Source organism: Phaseolus vulgaris, chromosome 8, assembly GCF_051622355.1.
Source record: "Phaseolus vulgaris cultivar YP4 chromosome 8, ASM5162235v1, whole genome shotgun sequence".
NCBI classification, from domain to species: Eukaryota; Viridiplantae; Streptophyta; class Magnoliopsida; order Fabales; family Fabaceae; genus Phaseolus; species Phaseolus vulgaris.
The window spans coordinates 12,238,508-12,254,870 of record NC_143505.1 but is presented as its reverse complement, the minus strand read 5'-3'; the positions used below and the strand labels follow the sequence as shown (position 1 = coordinate 12,254,870).

At 32.6% G+C, this 16,363-nt stretch overlaps 2 protein-coding genes across 2 annotated transcripts; one reads left to right on the top strand and one right to left on the bottom strand.

Moving 5' to 3' along the window:
• The first annotated feature begins 9,023 nt into the window (after positions 1-9,023).
• HCEF1 (high cyclic electron flow 1) lies at positions 9,024-11,409 on the top strand. The gene is made up of 4 exons (XM_068631988.2): positions 9,024-9,641; positions 9,867-10,091; positions 10,636-11,142; positions 11,245-11,409. The coding sequence occupies exons 1-4, from the start codon at positions 9,216-9,218 to the stop codon at positions 11,314-11,316; spliced, it is 1,230 nt and encodes a 409-aa protein (XP_068488089.1). The 5' UTR covers positions 9,024-9,215; the 3' UTR covers positions 11,317-11,409.
• A 418-nt stretch (positions 11,410-11,827) lies between these two features.
• Positions 11,828-15,410, bottom strand: LOC137826128 (uncharacterized). The gene is made up of 7 exons (XM_068631987.1): positions 15,055-15,410; positions 14,408-14,657; positions 13,503-13,706; positions 12,772-13,411; positions 12,602-12,690; positions 12,470-12,529; positions 11,828-12,370 (listed from the first exon to the last, which is right to left on the bottom strand). The coding sequence occupies exons 1-7, from the start codon at positions 15,229-15,231 to the stop codon at positions 12,327-12,329; spliced, it is 1,464 nt and encodes a 487-aa protein (XP_068488088.1). The 5' UTR covers positions 15,232-15,410; the 3' UTR covers positions 11,828-12,326.
• Between the last annotated feature and the right edge of the window lie 953 nt (positions 15,411-16,363).

The window sequence follows — 16,363 nt, the reverse complement described above, 5'->3', positions numbered from 1 at the left end:
CAGGTAGGTGTACAGTAATAAATGACATACCTTACTCATTGGAATGCGTGCTATTTATATTATTGTAATGGGCCTACCTTGTTGGGCCCGCTTATCGAGGTGGATACCGCTTAGGGTTGTATTACCTAATTCTTGATGATGGATTAACTTCACTGATCTTGGTTTGAGCATTAACTGTAATAGGGGTCGGCCGTCGGCCAAGTTCCCATGGTGTGGGTCGGCCATCGGCCAAATTCCACTGGTCTTGGTCGAGTCTTATAAGGTTTCGGCCAAGTCTTATAGGGTCTCGGCCTCTCGGCCTTTCGGCCAAGTCTTCTCATGGCCTCTTAGTCGTCTCGGCCAAGTCTTCTAAGGTCTCGGCCTCTCGGCCATACCGGTACAGTACCATATTTTTTAAGTGTTGCCTTTAGAATGTGTGGGCTAAACAATAAAACAGTGGCCTAATGTTGTGTTTGGATTGAGGTGAGAATTTGTGGATAGGAGAGGGAGTGGATTTGAGAGGATGTGTGAAGTTTTTTTATTTGAGGGATGATAGATTGGATTTGCGAGGATGATTTATTGAAACTTGTGAGTAATGTGATAGTTATGAGAGAATTTATAAACTATTTTAAAATTGTAAAATGTAAGTTTACAAATTTACCCTTATTATTAAAAAATATTTTAATAATGCGATATAACTTTTTGGGTAGGTTTGAGTTAATTATTTTTTTTTAATATATAATATTCATAATTACTCTTATTTTGTAATAAAAAATAATTTTGTATTAAATTCAAATAAATTTATTAAATATATTAAAATTTATGAAAATAATTATTATTATCTACATTTCTTATTTTATATAACTATATATGTTTTGTTGATATTATAAATTTATTTTATTATTTTTATTATTTATAATTGTATATTGTTATTAATAGTATAATTAAATATTTTCAAGACTATTAAATAAATTTATCTAGTATTTAATTTTGTATATTGTATGTATATATATAACTATATTAATAATTATAATAGTTATATTTATGAAATGACCAATATCATTTCATGTACTGTTGCAAAGTTATATTTCAATGGTATTAACATATAATACTTTTATCCTATGTGGACATCCCTCTTAATCTTTGCATATGTGAGAGGAAAGAAAGTTATGTAACTCACTCCCTTGTCTGTCTGCACCCTCACTTCCAAACATACTGATCCAAACAAGGAATTCTCTCACTCGCCCATCCAAACACAACATAAAAGTGGCCACAAACATATAAAGGTGACTTAAATGTGAAAAATGTAACACTTTTATAAATGTGATTTATGAATCACAATAGACCACATTTTTCAAGTTATGGATGTTTAAGCCACAATTTTGTGGTAAATGACCTTTAAAAAAATAATAAACCACACTAAAAAAGAGTGTGAAATAATAATAAAACTATAATCTTTAATTGTGGTATTTTAAGCATATTTAATTAAAGTTGCCTTTAATATACACAACAATTATTAAAACATGGTTACTTTAACCCACGTTTATGATTAATTGATATTTTACAGTATATTTAATTAATTCATTTTAAAATTAAAAAATAAATATATGCTTTCAAATTCTAAATATATAGTATATCGTCATCTTTCATTCTCCAACACGTTCTCAAATCTAAATCACAAGATTTCACTAGTTTACAGCTCAAAATTCAATGCATTTTAAAGCAAATGCATTGAGCACAATAAAAAATGAATTGTAACCACTAAACCAACACAATTTAGTGATCTTGTTACATATGATTATTATTATTAGTAATATTATTAAAATTACTATTGTTATTATTAATATTATTATTATTGTTATTAGTAAGAAAATTATTAATAATATTACTATAATTATTTTCATATTTATTTTTAAAATATTATTATTGTTATTATTATTACTATTATTAGGTTAATTATTATTATTATTATTATTATAATTATATAAATATTGAGGAATCTGCTAATGAATTTTATGGATGGATAATATTAATATCTACTTATCGATATATAGTACCGTTGATATTGATTTGTTCTTAATTACGAATGAATTGACATAAATATAATAAAACAAATTTATTATTCATATCCGTGGATAATAGTAGTTGATAATTAAAAAATTATCGACGAACAAAAATTCATCCGTAATCTCTCATCAATAAATCAATAATTTCTTGTTATGAAAATATTATTATTATTATATTTAATGTTAATAAAAAAAATATTAAGAATAATATTTATGATATTATTATTAATATTATTAATTTTAATATTATTATTATTGTTTTTATTATTATTCAATAATAATAATAATAATAATAATAATAATAATAATAATAATAATAATAATAATAATAATAATAATAATAATATTATTATTATTATTATTATTATTATTATTATTATTATTTAGTGTAGCAGTTATAAGTTTTATGTTTAGTCACTAAGAGCTAAATTCTATTTTCTCTAATAACATATTGTTAATAATAATAAAATTCATATTAATAATAATAATATAAATTTAGCATAAAGGAATGAGTCACAATTATCCAAACGTAATTTTCTTTGTTAAATAATTGTGGTCTAAATGTAAATAACAACACTTAAAAGACCAAGATCCTAAAAGTGTTATCTATTGTCATATTTTAAACAACATATTTTCAAATTTTGTTGCCTAAACAAAAAAATAAATTAATTATTAGTATAACCCACTTAGACTGTAATTAGAAATTCGTTATCTAAAGCTCATGCAACGATTTTAACTGTTTAGGTCATATTTTTCTTTTTTGTCTAAATTTAGTATAATATTTATAATAATTATAATAATATAAATTTAGTATAAAGCAATGAGTCACAATTATCTTGTGGGTTTATGATTCACTTTTACCGTTATCTTGGCATAAATGGGAGGTTACTTACCGTTGACAATTAATTGTTATTAAAGGGAGGTTAATTGCCACAATCAATTGCAATCAATGGGAGGTTAATTGCCGCAATCAATTGCAATCAATGGGAGGTTAATTGCCACAATCAATTGCAATCAATAGGAGGTTAATTACCATTAATTGTATTTATTATTGTTGTCTCCTAGAACCACTATATATAGTGGCTTACTTCAAGCAATGTAACACATTACAAACAAGCAACAAACACTTGCTTCCTCTCTCTTTTCATATACTCTCTATTTCTGTTCTTGGGTGTAAGTGTTTAACCCATATAGGGAGGATTTGTTTTAGGGCTATTTATCTATTAGTCTGAGAGGAATTCATTGTACTCCCAGTATCATTATAGTGAAAGTTTTGGCTCTCTCGCCGGTGGTTTTTTTACCTCTATTTAAAGGGGTTTTCCAAAAAATTCTGGTATCATTCTCACTTTACTTGTTACTTTAATTTCTCATGATCTTTGGTTGAAATTATCATGCTTCCGCACACGATATCCCTACAAATTGGTATCAGAGCTTTTCGATAACTCAACCAGGATCTGTTGTTCAATAATGTCGAAATTGGATATTGAGAAATTTGATGGTAAAATCAACTTTGCTATCTGGCGAGTCCAGATGCTAGCTGTTCTCACCCAGAATGGTTTAAAGAAAGTTCTGGCAGGTAAAATGATGAGACCAACCACTATGACGAAGGATATCGTAAGGTAAAATTATCGTACCTTAAGCTTTGATGATGTCAAGACTAATTTACTAGCCAAAGAAAAATTTGATACTCAAATTCATTCTGAAAATTATGGTGAAGGATTAGTAGTTAGAGGGAGAAACCAAGAGAAAGGTAGGAACACTAAACATAAATCTAGGTCAAAATCTAGAGGCAAGAACTCCAAATATTGTCTTTATTGCAAGAAAAAGGGACACGAGATCTCTGAATGCTATATATTGAAAAATAAGCAAGATAGAGAAGATAAGGGAAATGGTAAACAACCAGAAAAATTTGCCGAAGCTAGTATTGTTGAAACTGAATCTGATGGGGATTGTTTTGTAGCTTCCAACACTGAACAAAGGTCTAGAAATGAATGGATTCTTGATTCTAGTTGTACTTTTCACATGTCTCATAATAGAGATTGGTTTACCACATATGAACTAGTTTATAATGGTCTTGTTTTGATGGGAAACGATGCTCAATGCAAAGTTGTTGGTGAAGGAACAATCAAAATCAAGACACATGATGGAATTGTTAGAACTTTAACAGGTGTCAGATATGTCCCTGAGTTGAAACGGAATCTCATTTCCTTAGGCACCCTTGAATCTCATGGGTGTAGATACTCAGCTGAAGGTGGAGTTTTAAAAGTGTCTAAAGGAGCTCTTGTGTTACTAAAGGCAATTCGATGTGATAGTTTGTATGTGTTGCAGGGTTCAACTGTTACAGGTTCTGCAGTTGTTGCCTCACCCAACAAAGATAACACCAAGTTGTGGCATATGAGATTAGGCCACATGAGTGAGAAGGGAATTCTAATCCTCAAGAAGAAGGGTCACCTTGGTAACCACTGTACTAGAAAGGTTGATTTCTGTGAACATTGCATTTTTGGTAAGCAGAAAAAGGTTAGTTTTTTTAAAGCCATACACAGAACCAAAGGTACCTTGGATTACATTCACTCGGATCTTTGGGGTCCGTCAAAAGTTCCCTCCAGAGGTAAATGTCGTTATATGATGACAATTATTGATGACTTCTCACGAAAACTGTGGGTGTATTTTCTCAAACATAAGAATGAAGCATTTTCCACTTTTAAAGAGTGGAAATTATTGATTGAGAATCAGACTGGCAAGAAGATAAAGAGGTTAAGGACGGACAATGGCCTTGAGTTCTATTCGAATGAATTCAATGATTTCTGCAAGAAGGAAGGCATTTCCAAACACTTCACCATCCCAAGTACTCCACAACAGAACGGGGTTGCAGAAAGAATGAATAGAACTATCCTGGAGAGAGTTCGTTGCATGTTCTCCCATTCTGGTTTGAGCAAATCTTTTTGGGCTGAAGCGGCTTCAACGACATGTTATCTGATAAACCGCTCTCCTAACAGATCAATTGATTGCAACATTCCAGAAGAAGTTTGGTCAGGTAACCTTGTTGATTATTCTAATCTTAAAATATTTGGTTGTCTGCTTATTCTCATGTAAACGAGGGAAAATTAGAACCTCGTGCTAAGAAGTGCATTTTCTTGGGTTATGGCTCAAGGGTTAAAGGCTATCGCTTATATGACCCAAAATCTCATAAAGTAATTCATAGTCGAAATGTGACCTTTAATGAAAATGCTATGCTCTCTTCTGCAAAAGATACTGTCATTTTCTCAATTGATACAGGTGACCAGGAAGAGGCTCGAGAAAAGGTGGAGTTTGAGATTAAAACACCCGCTCATGAGGAAGACGTTCCCAATTCCTCCAATACTCAAGATGATCAAGTCACTGCTATTGATGGTACAAATGAACATTTGAGTCCACATGAGCAATGTCCACCTAAACGACGAGGGTTACCACAACCGTGGTCTATGGCTTAAGAACTTCCACAACAGAGACCAAGAAAACCAACTCAAAGATTAATTGCAGAATCTGCCAACATTGTTTATGCTTTAACTATTGCACAAGATATAGGTGAAGAAGGTGAACCTAAGAATTACTCTAAAGCTATCTCTAGTGATGACTCAACAATGTTGATTACTGCAAGAGATAAATTTTTAGTTAACAAGTTAAAGGCTCAGCTTAGCAGTGAATTTGATATGAAGGACTTAGGTCCTGCCAAGAAAATTTTGGGAATGGAGATCAATAGAGATCAACAAGCTAGAAAACTTTTTCTATCACAAAAGAAGTATGTTCTTAAGATGCTTGACAAATTTGGAATGCGAGATTGCAAAGCTGTTAATACTCCAATTGTCGCCCACTTCAAGTTGTCATCAGATCAGTGTCCAAAATCAGATGAGAACAAAAGACGCATGTCACATGTCCCGTATTCAAATGCAATTGGAAGTCTCATGTATGCAATTGTATGTACTAGACCTAATTTAGCTTATGCTGTTAGCATTGTTAGCAGGTTCATGCATAATCCAGGCAAGGCACACTGGGAAGCCATTAAATGGATACTTCGTTATCTGAAAGGTTCTCCAGATCTTGGTTTGGTATTTGATCAACATAGAGCCGATCCCGGAGGAGCAGTTGGCTATGTTGATGCTGACTATGGTGGTGATTTAGATCGGAGAATGTCACTTTCAGCTTACATCTTTACCCTATGTGGGTCTGCTATCAGCTGGTATTCTTCACTTCAAGCCATTGCAGTTTTGTCCACCACTGAAGCATAATATATTGCTGCTACAGAAGGTATGAAAGAGGCTATATGGCTTCGAGGCTTGGTAAGTGAACTTGGTCTTCAACAAGATGTTCTTGTTATATTTTGTGATAGTTAGAGTGTTGTTCACTTAACCAGGAACAGTAAGTATCACTCAAGGACCAATCACATTGAAATTAAACACCATTTTATCCGAGACATTGTTGATGCAGGAGATATAATTGTTGAAAAAAATTCATACGACCGAAAATCCTGCAGACATGTTGACCAAGCCACTTCCATCGGCTAAGTTCGATCATTGCCTGAACTTAGCTGGTATTATCCATACTTAATCAAGGCTTCATGGCGAGAGAGTGTTCTAGTCAAAGGCAAGTCAAGGTGGAGATTTGTGGGCTTATGACTCACCTTTACCGTTATCTTGGCATAAATGGAAGGTTACTTACCGTTGACAATTAATTGTTATTAAAGGGAGGTTAATTGCACAATCAATTGCAATCAATGGGAGGTTAATTACCATTAATTGTATTTATTATTGTTGTCTCCTAGAACCACTATATATAGTGGCTTACTTCAAGCAATGTAACACACTACAAACAAGCAACACACACTTGCTTCCTCTCTCTTTTCATATACTCTCTATTTCTGTTCTTGGGTGTAAGTGTTTAACCCATATAGAGAGGATTTGTTTTAGGGCTATTTATCTATTAGTCTGAGAGGAGTTCATTGTACTCCCAGTATCATTATAGTGAAAGTTTTGGCTCTCTCGCCGGTGGTTTTTTACCTCTATTTAAAGGGGTTTTCCTCCTAAAAATTCTGGTATCATTCTCACTTTACTTGTTACTTTAATTTCTCATAATCTTTGGTTGAAATTATCACGCTTCCGCACACGATATCCCTACATATCCAAACACAGCTTCATTTGTTAAATAATTGTGGCCTAAATGTAAATGACAACACTTAAAAGATCGTGGTCCTAAAAGTGTTGTCCGTTGTCATATTTTAAGAAACAGATTTTCAAATTTTGTTGCCTAAACAAAAAAAAATGTTGCTTATAAGTATAACCCATGACCACTTAGACCACGACTAGAAATTCGTTGTCTAAACTTAAGCAACGATTTTTACTATTTAGGTCACGATTTTTCATTGTTGTCTAATAAAAAAAAATTTGTAGTTGTTTGTTTTGCATCTTCATGGCAAACACTATGCTTCATGTGATGTTTGAGTCGACTTACAAATGATTCAACCCACTCTAATAACATCTTGGATATGACAAATCTAAACTATAAAATATAAAGTTTAAGTAGTAAATCATTGTGAACAATTTAAAATCAAGGTCAACCAAGCTTCTTGTAGTGGAGACAAGAAACCAAGACTCACACCTTCTATAGCAAGAGATCAAGGAATTCTATAACGTTTTTCTTCTCCAACTTTTCCAATAGTTATAGGGAATATGATATGCTCAAAATATTTTAGCAAATGAAAGACAGTTGGAGAAGGAAATAAATCGCATCCAAATAGGGAATACTAAGCTTTCTGTTAACATACTCAGGTACAAAAGGTCTGAAACTAGGTTTTCTCAGTGGCAAAAGGCAATGTTGACCACATGCGAGAAAAGAAGAAATTGGTGACCATGTTCTGTTATCACCAAAGGAAGGGGAAAGGTTAAAGGAAATAGTAGAACTTAATCAAGAATAGTTTGAAAGTTTATTTGAAACTAAGAAAATGATTTTTTGACACTGTTACATTCTACATCTACTAAATATTATTTTTTTAATTTTTTTTAATTTTAAATATTATTTAAACATTTTACATTTTGTTTATATTTTCATTAAGAACATTATTTATTTTTATAAATTTTTTTATTATTAATATTTTATTATGAGTGTAAAGTGGAGGAGATATCAAAATATGATCACCTCGAAAGTATTGTGCCATGTACGAAAATGGAAATGGCTAAGAACAAAATCATCTGGATCACATGCAGTGGTTTTCCCCTTGTGAAATAAAGATTGTTTCTCTTAAGTGGTGGGACAGGTGGCAACATTAATGTTCACTGATGAAGAAACGAAAACTTGGATAACATTCAGGTTGCAAGGCTCTATGTAATACCAAGGGGATTTAGTAACTATAAAAAATGGTTATAAATTTAATAATAGTTAGTAGTTAAAAATTTGATAGATAAAGTTAGATACTAATTTAAAAATTAATTTATAAATTTATATTAATAATATAAATCACTTTAAATAGTTTTGTAATTTATGAAATAATTAACTTAATGAATATAATAATTAATTTTTTTCTATAAAAATAATTGATATTTAATAATTTTTTGTAATGATAATAACCGTTACTATAAAAAAAACCCTCTTAATTATTCTTTTAGTTATATTAAACAAAAATTGTGTTCACCTATCACATAAACGTTCTTATGAAAATGTTTAAAGACACCTATTTATACTTTCATAAAAAGGGTTTCTTTAGACATGCATGCAATTTTAGTTTTTAAATAACATGCCCCATTTCATAATTGCAATTGACATTATCTTACTAGCAATTAATAGAAAATACCTTATTTTAATAAATAATATTTTTTTAAACGTTAACAAATTGTTCTAGAAAAATTTTAACCTCACTACCTTTCAGTCTTAGCCGAAAAATCCATCACATTTGGTTTCGATTAGGCTACACGAGCAACAAAAATACAAAGTATCGTGGCACTGCAATTTGTATCAGCAAGTAATCACAATCACAAAAAGGAAAACTATACGAAGAAGATAAGTGGGACCAGTAGAATCACAAATCATTCCCTGCCTCACATCTCTTGCTCTCATCAGTGCCTTAGAACACAATCCATGTAACCACCACTAGCAACATAGTGCTAAAATCAACAACCAAAAAAATAAAACATTGCATCAACCATGGTTGCAATTGCAGCAGCAACAGCATCCTCCCAGTTGATTATCTCAAAGCCTTGTTCCCCCTCACGCCTGTGTCCCTTCCAACTATGTGTCTTTGACACCAAATCAGTGCTATCAAGTTCAAGTAGCAGGAGAAGGTATGTGGGTGGGTCTGGTGTCAGCTGCATGGCTGTGGGGCAAGCAACCACAGAAACGAAGAAAAGAAGTGGATACGAGCTTCAAACACTAACTAGCTGGTTGCTGAAGCAAGAGCAAGCTGGAGTGATTGATGCAGAACTCACTATTGTGCTGTCTAGTATTTCCATGGCATGCAAACAGATTGCTTCTTTGGTGCAAAGAGCTAACATTTCCAACCTCACTGGGGTTCAAGGAGCTGTGAATGTTCAAGGGGAAGACCAGAAAAAGCTTGATGTTGTTTCAAATGAGGTCAGTGTTGGAATTACAATATTCCTATTGTTTTTCTCCCTGTTGGTTCAATTCAGTGAGTTTGATTTTTCCCAAATTAAAATTGTAAAAACATATCGATGTATCCTAAAGGACTAGACTACAAGGGATTATTTGTCAATATTTGTAAGCAAATTTATGGGCCCTTGAATGTAAAGGCTTTATTTATATGCTTAACCACCAAAGTATTGGTTTTGCATTTATCAGGTTTTCTCAAACTGCTTGAGGTCAAGTGGGAGGACAGGAATAATAGCATCAGAAGAAGAGGATGTGCCAGTGGCAGTAGAAGAGAGTTATTCTGGCAACTACATTGTAGTGTTTGACCCACTTGATGGGTCATCCAATATTGATGCTGCAGTGTCAACTGGATCCATTTTTGGAATATACAGCCCCAATGATGAATGCTTTGCTGACATTGGTGATGACTCCACAGTAAGTATTCCATGGTTTATTTCATTTAATTAACAAAGGGTTGACAATGGCCCAAATAAAATGTAATATGCGCGCATCTTGGAAAATGTAATAACTGTGGATAATTAAGGTTTAGCTAAAAGAAAACTGAAAAATTGCTCGATTTTTGGCTTTCGCGTGATTCGTTATCTTGTTATAATATTGTCCCAAACAAAGTGACAGTGAATCGAGTGGAAAACATGTTACTTTGGATAAAAAGTAAATTACAATTCTTCTAATATTCAATTGAATCCATAAGATGCTAAGATAATGTAATCTGTTACTGAAAATAATCTATCAAAAGGTTGGAGAATAAGAAAGATCAAACATGTACCATGAAGATTTTGGATTCAGTTCCTACTAATGATTCTAATTCAGACTTGGAAAATATTACATCCATGGAACAACCATCCTCCCTCCCTGCCTTATACTTTATCATCAAAAGGAAGAATAAAAGGATCCATTTGCAAAAACGGAGTGTTAGTGAAATTCAGTCCTTAACATTATGCATATTGCTAATTTGCAGCTTGGCACAACAGAACAAAGGTGTGTTGTGAACGTGTGCCAACCTGGAAGCAACCTTCTTGCAGCTGGTTACTGCATGTACTCTAGCTCAATCATCTTTGTTCTCACACTTGGAAAAGGAGTGTTTGTGTTTACACTGGACCCTATGTATGGAGAATTCGTTTTGACTCAGGAAAACCTCCAGATACCAAGAGCAGGCAAAATTTATGCTTTCAATGAAGGGAATTATCAGTTGTGGGATGACAACTTAAAGAAATATATTGATGATCTCAAGGACCCTGGTCCTAGTGGGAAGCCTTATTCTGCAAGGTACATTGGTAGCTTGGTAGGAGACTTCCACAGGACACTTCTATATGGTGGCATTTACGGGTACCCCAGAGACAAAAAAAACAAAAATGGGAAGCTCAGGCTTCTATATGAATGTGCTCCTATGAGCTTCATTGTAGAACAGGCTGGTGGAAAAGGTTCAGATGGCCATCAGAGAATACTGGACATTCAACCGGTGGAGGTAAGTACAAATGGATTTTTTTTATGTCTCTAAACGCTTTCCAAGTTAGTGGCAAGTGTTATATTGCATAGTCTTACTCATTCTTTTATCTTTTATGGACAGATTCATCAACGTGTGCCACTATACATTGGAAGCGTAGATGAGGTAGAGAAGGTGGAAAAGTACTTGGCTTAAATGATATGTTAATGCAAAAGCGTAGACTTTGTGCATGATGATTATCCCAAATCAGAACTTCCAAAGCAATACAATCATGTGGTTTTAAAGAAAGACTCATTTTATCTCCCTTTCCCTTCTTTGATGCAAAGAAAAAATTAATGCCAACAATCTTCAGATTATTTAGAACAAAACCTTTTTATATTTGACATGTTTCAAAATTGGATACAATCATGTCAGTTAATTTCAAATCTTTCCTGTCTATACTGATACAAAATTACGTAAAATGTTACATGATAAATTTTGTATCTTTGAAAAAACTGTTGCACAATGCTTTCATTGAGAACTCCGGATGACCTGGGTATATGTAACACGATCAAAACACTGGGAACTTTTTTAAGCCGCAAGACAAGTTACATGAATTTAGATGAGCCTCTCAGTTATTAGAGTGGATGAAACTTGACATAAATGCACCAATGTATTACCACAACTAAATTAAAACCAGTACTGAATGATTAGGGTAGAAGATACATTATTTAAATAATTTGAACTAAACAGAGCTAGTGAATAAATTTACCAATTACTATCTTGTTTTTTGGCAACAGTTAACAAGTACAAGAGAGTACAATCATGGTAATCAATTTTAAGATTCCTGATAAATTTAAATCCCAGCATAATTGGTCTTCCCCTTCCCTCTTTTACATGAAAGTTCAACTGTCACGACAGAGAACCAGAAATTGATTAAATGACTGGGACTTCAATACTAGGCTGATAACCATAATGGATATCAAAATGTAACCCCAATGAGATTAATCCTTATAATAAACCAAAACAAGGTAGGAAGCTATCTACAATCACTTTTTAAGGGTGACAAAATAGGTTAAGCTTTAAAGGTATAAATGAATAGCGGGTTATCATCATAAATTAAGTGCAACGTCAGCGAACAATTCTTGGAACAATAGATATAAACATCTCCGGCAGTGAGCTCGCGTTAACAAGTCAGGCTGAGTCATTCTTCAAAGGGTCACTTTTTATGTACAATTTTCCTGATCCACAGACTGCGGATGGTTTTTCTCTGGACATTACAAAACATGTTAATGCTTATCAGTAAAGAAAATTTATACGAATGGAAAACTTCTGAAAAATGAACAGAAAGATTGAAAAGAAAATTCACCAGGGCTTATAACTGTTATGCTTTTTGTGACAGATTTCATTGCAGACAAACAATCAGGACCTGCAATATGAAAGTTTTTCAGTAAACTATGAACTATTTGACTTACAAAACTAATAGAGTTAGTCTTTTTACCTAGTACTTTCATGTCTTTCTCACATATAACTTCAGCCACAGTTGATAATTCAGGTGTAGCATGATTATCATTGCATTCATGAGATGACCTGTTAAACAACAGTACATCAGATAGAAGAGTTGGGATTGATAACAAAGTAGGACCTTCAGCAATAAACAAAAAACAATACCCTGAAGCATTATCCAGTGAAGGACTTGGCGTTGGATGGCAAGAAAAATCTATGCCTTCACAAGAAAAATCTAGATCATTTAACATTTCTGTGAAGGAGAAGTCCATCCCTAAGGCATCGAAGTTAGGAAAATCAATGTCAAATATGTCCAATTCCTTTTCAGACTTGGATGTAGAAATCTCATTGGAGAATGGTTTGTCCAAGCTCCCAGGCACATCAGCAGCATCAAAGTTCAACCTGCTTCTAACATGATCCCTCTTACTTATCTTCTCTGAATTTGTCTTGACAGGAGAAATACAACGACTCATCTCTATGTAAGCCATCTGTTTTGCAGGGCTGACCATAACTCTCTTCGTTGAAATTACAGTGCAACAATTGGGTGTAACCGCTACAGAAGAAATCTCAGCAGGGGATATATGTGTATCACTGTGAGAAGATTTTGTTCTAGGAGGTGTCTTTGGAACTGGTGAATTACTTGGAACAGAAGTTGTAGGCCGGTTGAATAAACATTTAGCAACATTGGATCCCTGGACTTGTGAGTCCCTGGGTATGCAGTTCTCAGATGAAGATTGAATGGCAGAAGGCTGAGCTACCATTGTATTATTGACAGCATTATCAGATTGTAGCAGAGCAGTTTGACCTGAGAATAGAGATAAAGAAAAATGCATATGATGATCTCTTTAGATTACCCAATAATTATAACACATGGCCAAGTTATGAGATAACCATACCTTGAACAACAATTTTCCTGCTGGATGATCTACCACGAGGTTTTTTAGCAGTCAAAGGATCATCCACAGCTTTAGTCGTATCCTTTCTCTTTCTGTCAGATACAGTCACTGTTTGCGTTGAGATGTTTCCACTCCCAGCATTTGAATTGCTAGATTGAGGCAGTGACAGTGTATTTGATTTGCTTTGCACAGAAGTATGAAGTCCTAAGACAAAAGGAGCAAAGTCAATAAGTAAGTCACTAACATAGCCTGAAATAGCCATTGCGGTTGAACTAGTGGAAAATGAGACAGTAGAAAAATGGAGAATCATGCTTAACCAGGCAAAGGTAAACTAACTTCCTTTCCAAATTTCCAACCACCAGTCTTGACTTTTCACCTACTCAACCGAGCACATCTCGGTGGACAAATACCCCTTCAAATTTCAACTTGGTGCTTAAGGGTTTTAATCAATTACATTCATATCCAACACTTAAGGAAGTTGATAACTGTTCTTAAGCAGCATATAAATGAGTATGCTCATTCCTAGCTTAAACAGGTTTATGATAACAGCAAAAATATCTAATGACCGAAAAGACATGCTTGATCTACTGAAAATAATGCAAAACAACCAAGTCAATCAGGACTCTTCACTCTCCTCTACTTTAGATATCTATGATTCTACATCACTCTTCCTAACCAAAACCTGGGTAAGAAACCCAAATTGAAGTCTCCTAGCATACAATTGCAATTACAATTATAATTAGTTGCCTTTATTTACTAATATTTAAAACATGATTTGAGTATTGATTAATCAATCAATTAGGGAATTCCTGCATCAGAGAACTTAAATTTCTCCAAGAAGAAAAATTATCAAACAACATGCTCATATATCAAGAAAAACAGCTAAGGCGGGGTAAAGGTTTTACCTGGTTGAGATTTGAGAGTATATATGGGTTGAGTAATCGCTACAGCTGATTTTGCAGCAGGCGCTGTAGCAGAGAGGTTTCCACTAGCATTGTAAGCAGTCATTACATTCTGCATGCCTTGCAACAACATCTGAACCCGGTTCTTCTCTTGCTCTACAACAACCCGCTCCTGATCCAACATCACTTTCTGCTCCTTCAGGCAGATATACTCATCCAACATCTCCCCCAAAGTCAACAAAGACTTCGGTGCCTGAAAAACCCAAATTTATCGTCAACCTAAAATTCCCACTTGAACATATCTACAGTTAAAAATTAAAAATTGAAAAAGCAATTAAAAAAAAAAACTAACACCCAGATGCTTAAATCTTCATAAGGAAGGATAGAAAACAAGAGCAATGGAAAAACAATAGCAATAGAATCTACATAATAAAAACCCAACTTCACCCAGATGCTTAAATCTTCATTAGAATGGATAGAAAACAAGAGGGGTGAGAGAGAGAGTCTAAATAATAAAAACCCAACTTTAAGATTAAAAACGAAGCAAGTTCCAGATGGTCAAATCTGCATAAAAAAGAATAAAAACCAAAGGGAAGAAGAAGATACAAACACATATAGTTCGGAAAAAAAAAAATGGGGTGCAGGGATACCTCGTGAATGGGTGAATTGGAGATGAGGGAAGAAGCTTCGATTCTGAAGGTGGAGCGGGTGGAGGAGAAGTTGTTGTCGCAGAGGTATCTGTCAACGATGAAAGCAATCTGATTAGGAGTGACCTTTCCCTTCCCAAACGCCTCTGGCTTTCTGACTTTGGATTGCTTCCCGGCCATCTGTTGTACCTCTCAGATCAGATCAGATGAAACGAAAGAGAGTAATGAGAAATGGTGCAGAATTGGTTGTGTTAAAAAGGATGTAACAAAGAACGCGGGAGAATTTTTGAACTAGGGTATAAAACTTGCAGTTTTGGCGGTAATAAACAAAACGTTCTCCCACACAAAATCTTGGCTTTGGTGAGGTTAAGGAACCAGGAATATTTAATAGGAGACAAAATTTAGTACAGGAAACTCCATTCATGATTATTTTTATTATTAATAATAATTTAAATTTAGTTTAATAAAAATAAATATTATATTCTATAATATTAAATACAATAATAAATCATAATTATTGACTCGTTTCTTGTTACTATGTCATTAATTAAGTTTATAAGTTTGTGATGAAATTTCTCAATTTTGTTATCAGAATATAGGTTTAAGCTTTAATATATAAAATCCTTAGATTTCTTCATTTTGAAAGTTGAAAAAAGAGTCTTCTAATAGTCAAACTATATTATAAGAAATGTTTTATTATGGATAAAATTAATTTACCTACCAATTTAAATTTTAAATATTAAAAACTAATTATTTAAATTCATAAATGGAATTATTTAAAAAAATCGAAAAATAAATTCAAAATAAAACTGTTGACTAACTCATCTATGAGAATACACCTGTTTTGTACATGCAATCTCTAATAATTTTATTTTTTAAATAATTATTTTTTAAAATTTAAATAATTATCCACAATAAAAAAATACTTACTCAAAGAAAAATTATTTATAATAAAATAAAATAAAATATTTACTTTGTAATTATTTTTAATAAAGATCAATTAATAATTTAATAACATAATTTATTTTCAAATTATATTACTAATAATAATTTTTTGTCAAAAAGAAAAAAAAAGATTATTTATTTTTTAATAAATAAAAAAGAATTATAATTATTTTTAATAAAATATTTTTATAATTATTTTTAATAAAAAATATTTTTATAATTGTTTTTAATAAAAAAATATTTTTATAATTATTTTTAGTAAAAAATTATAATTTAGTAATATTTTTTTATTTCAACAATTATTATCTATAATTATTAATAAAAAGTTATTTTTATAGATAATCGTGTAGTTATTTTTAGTTACCAA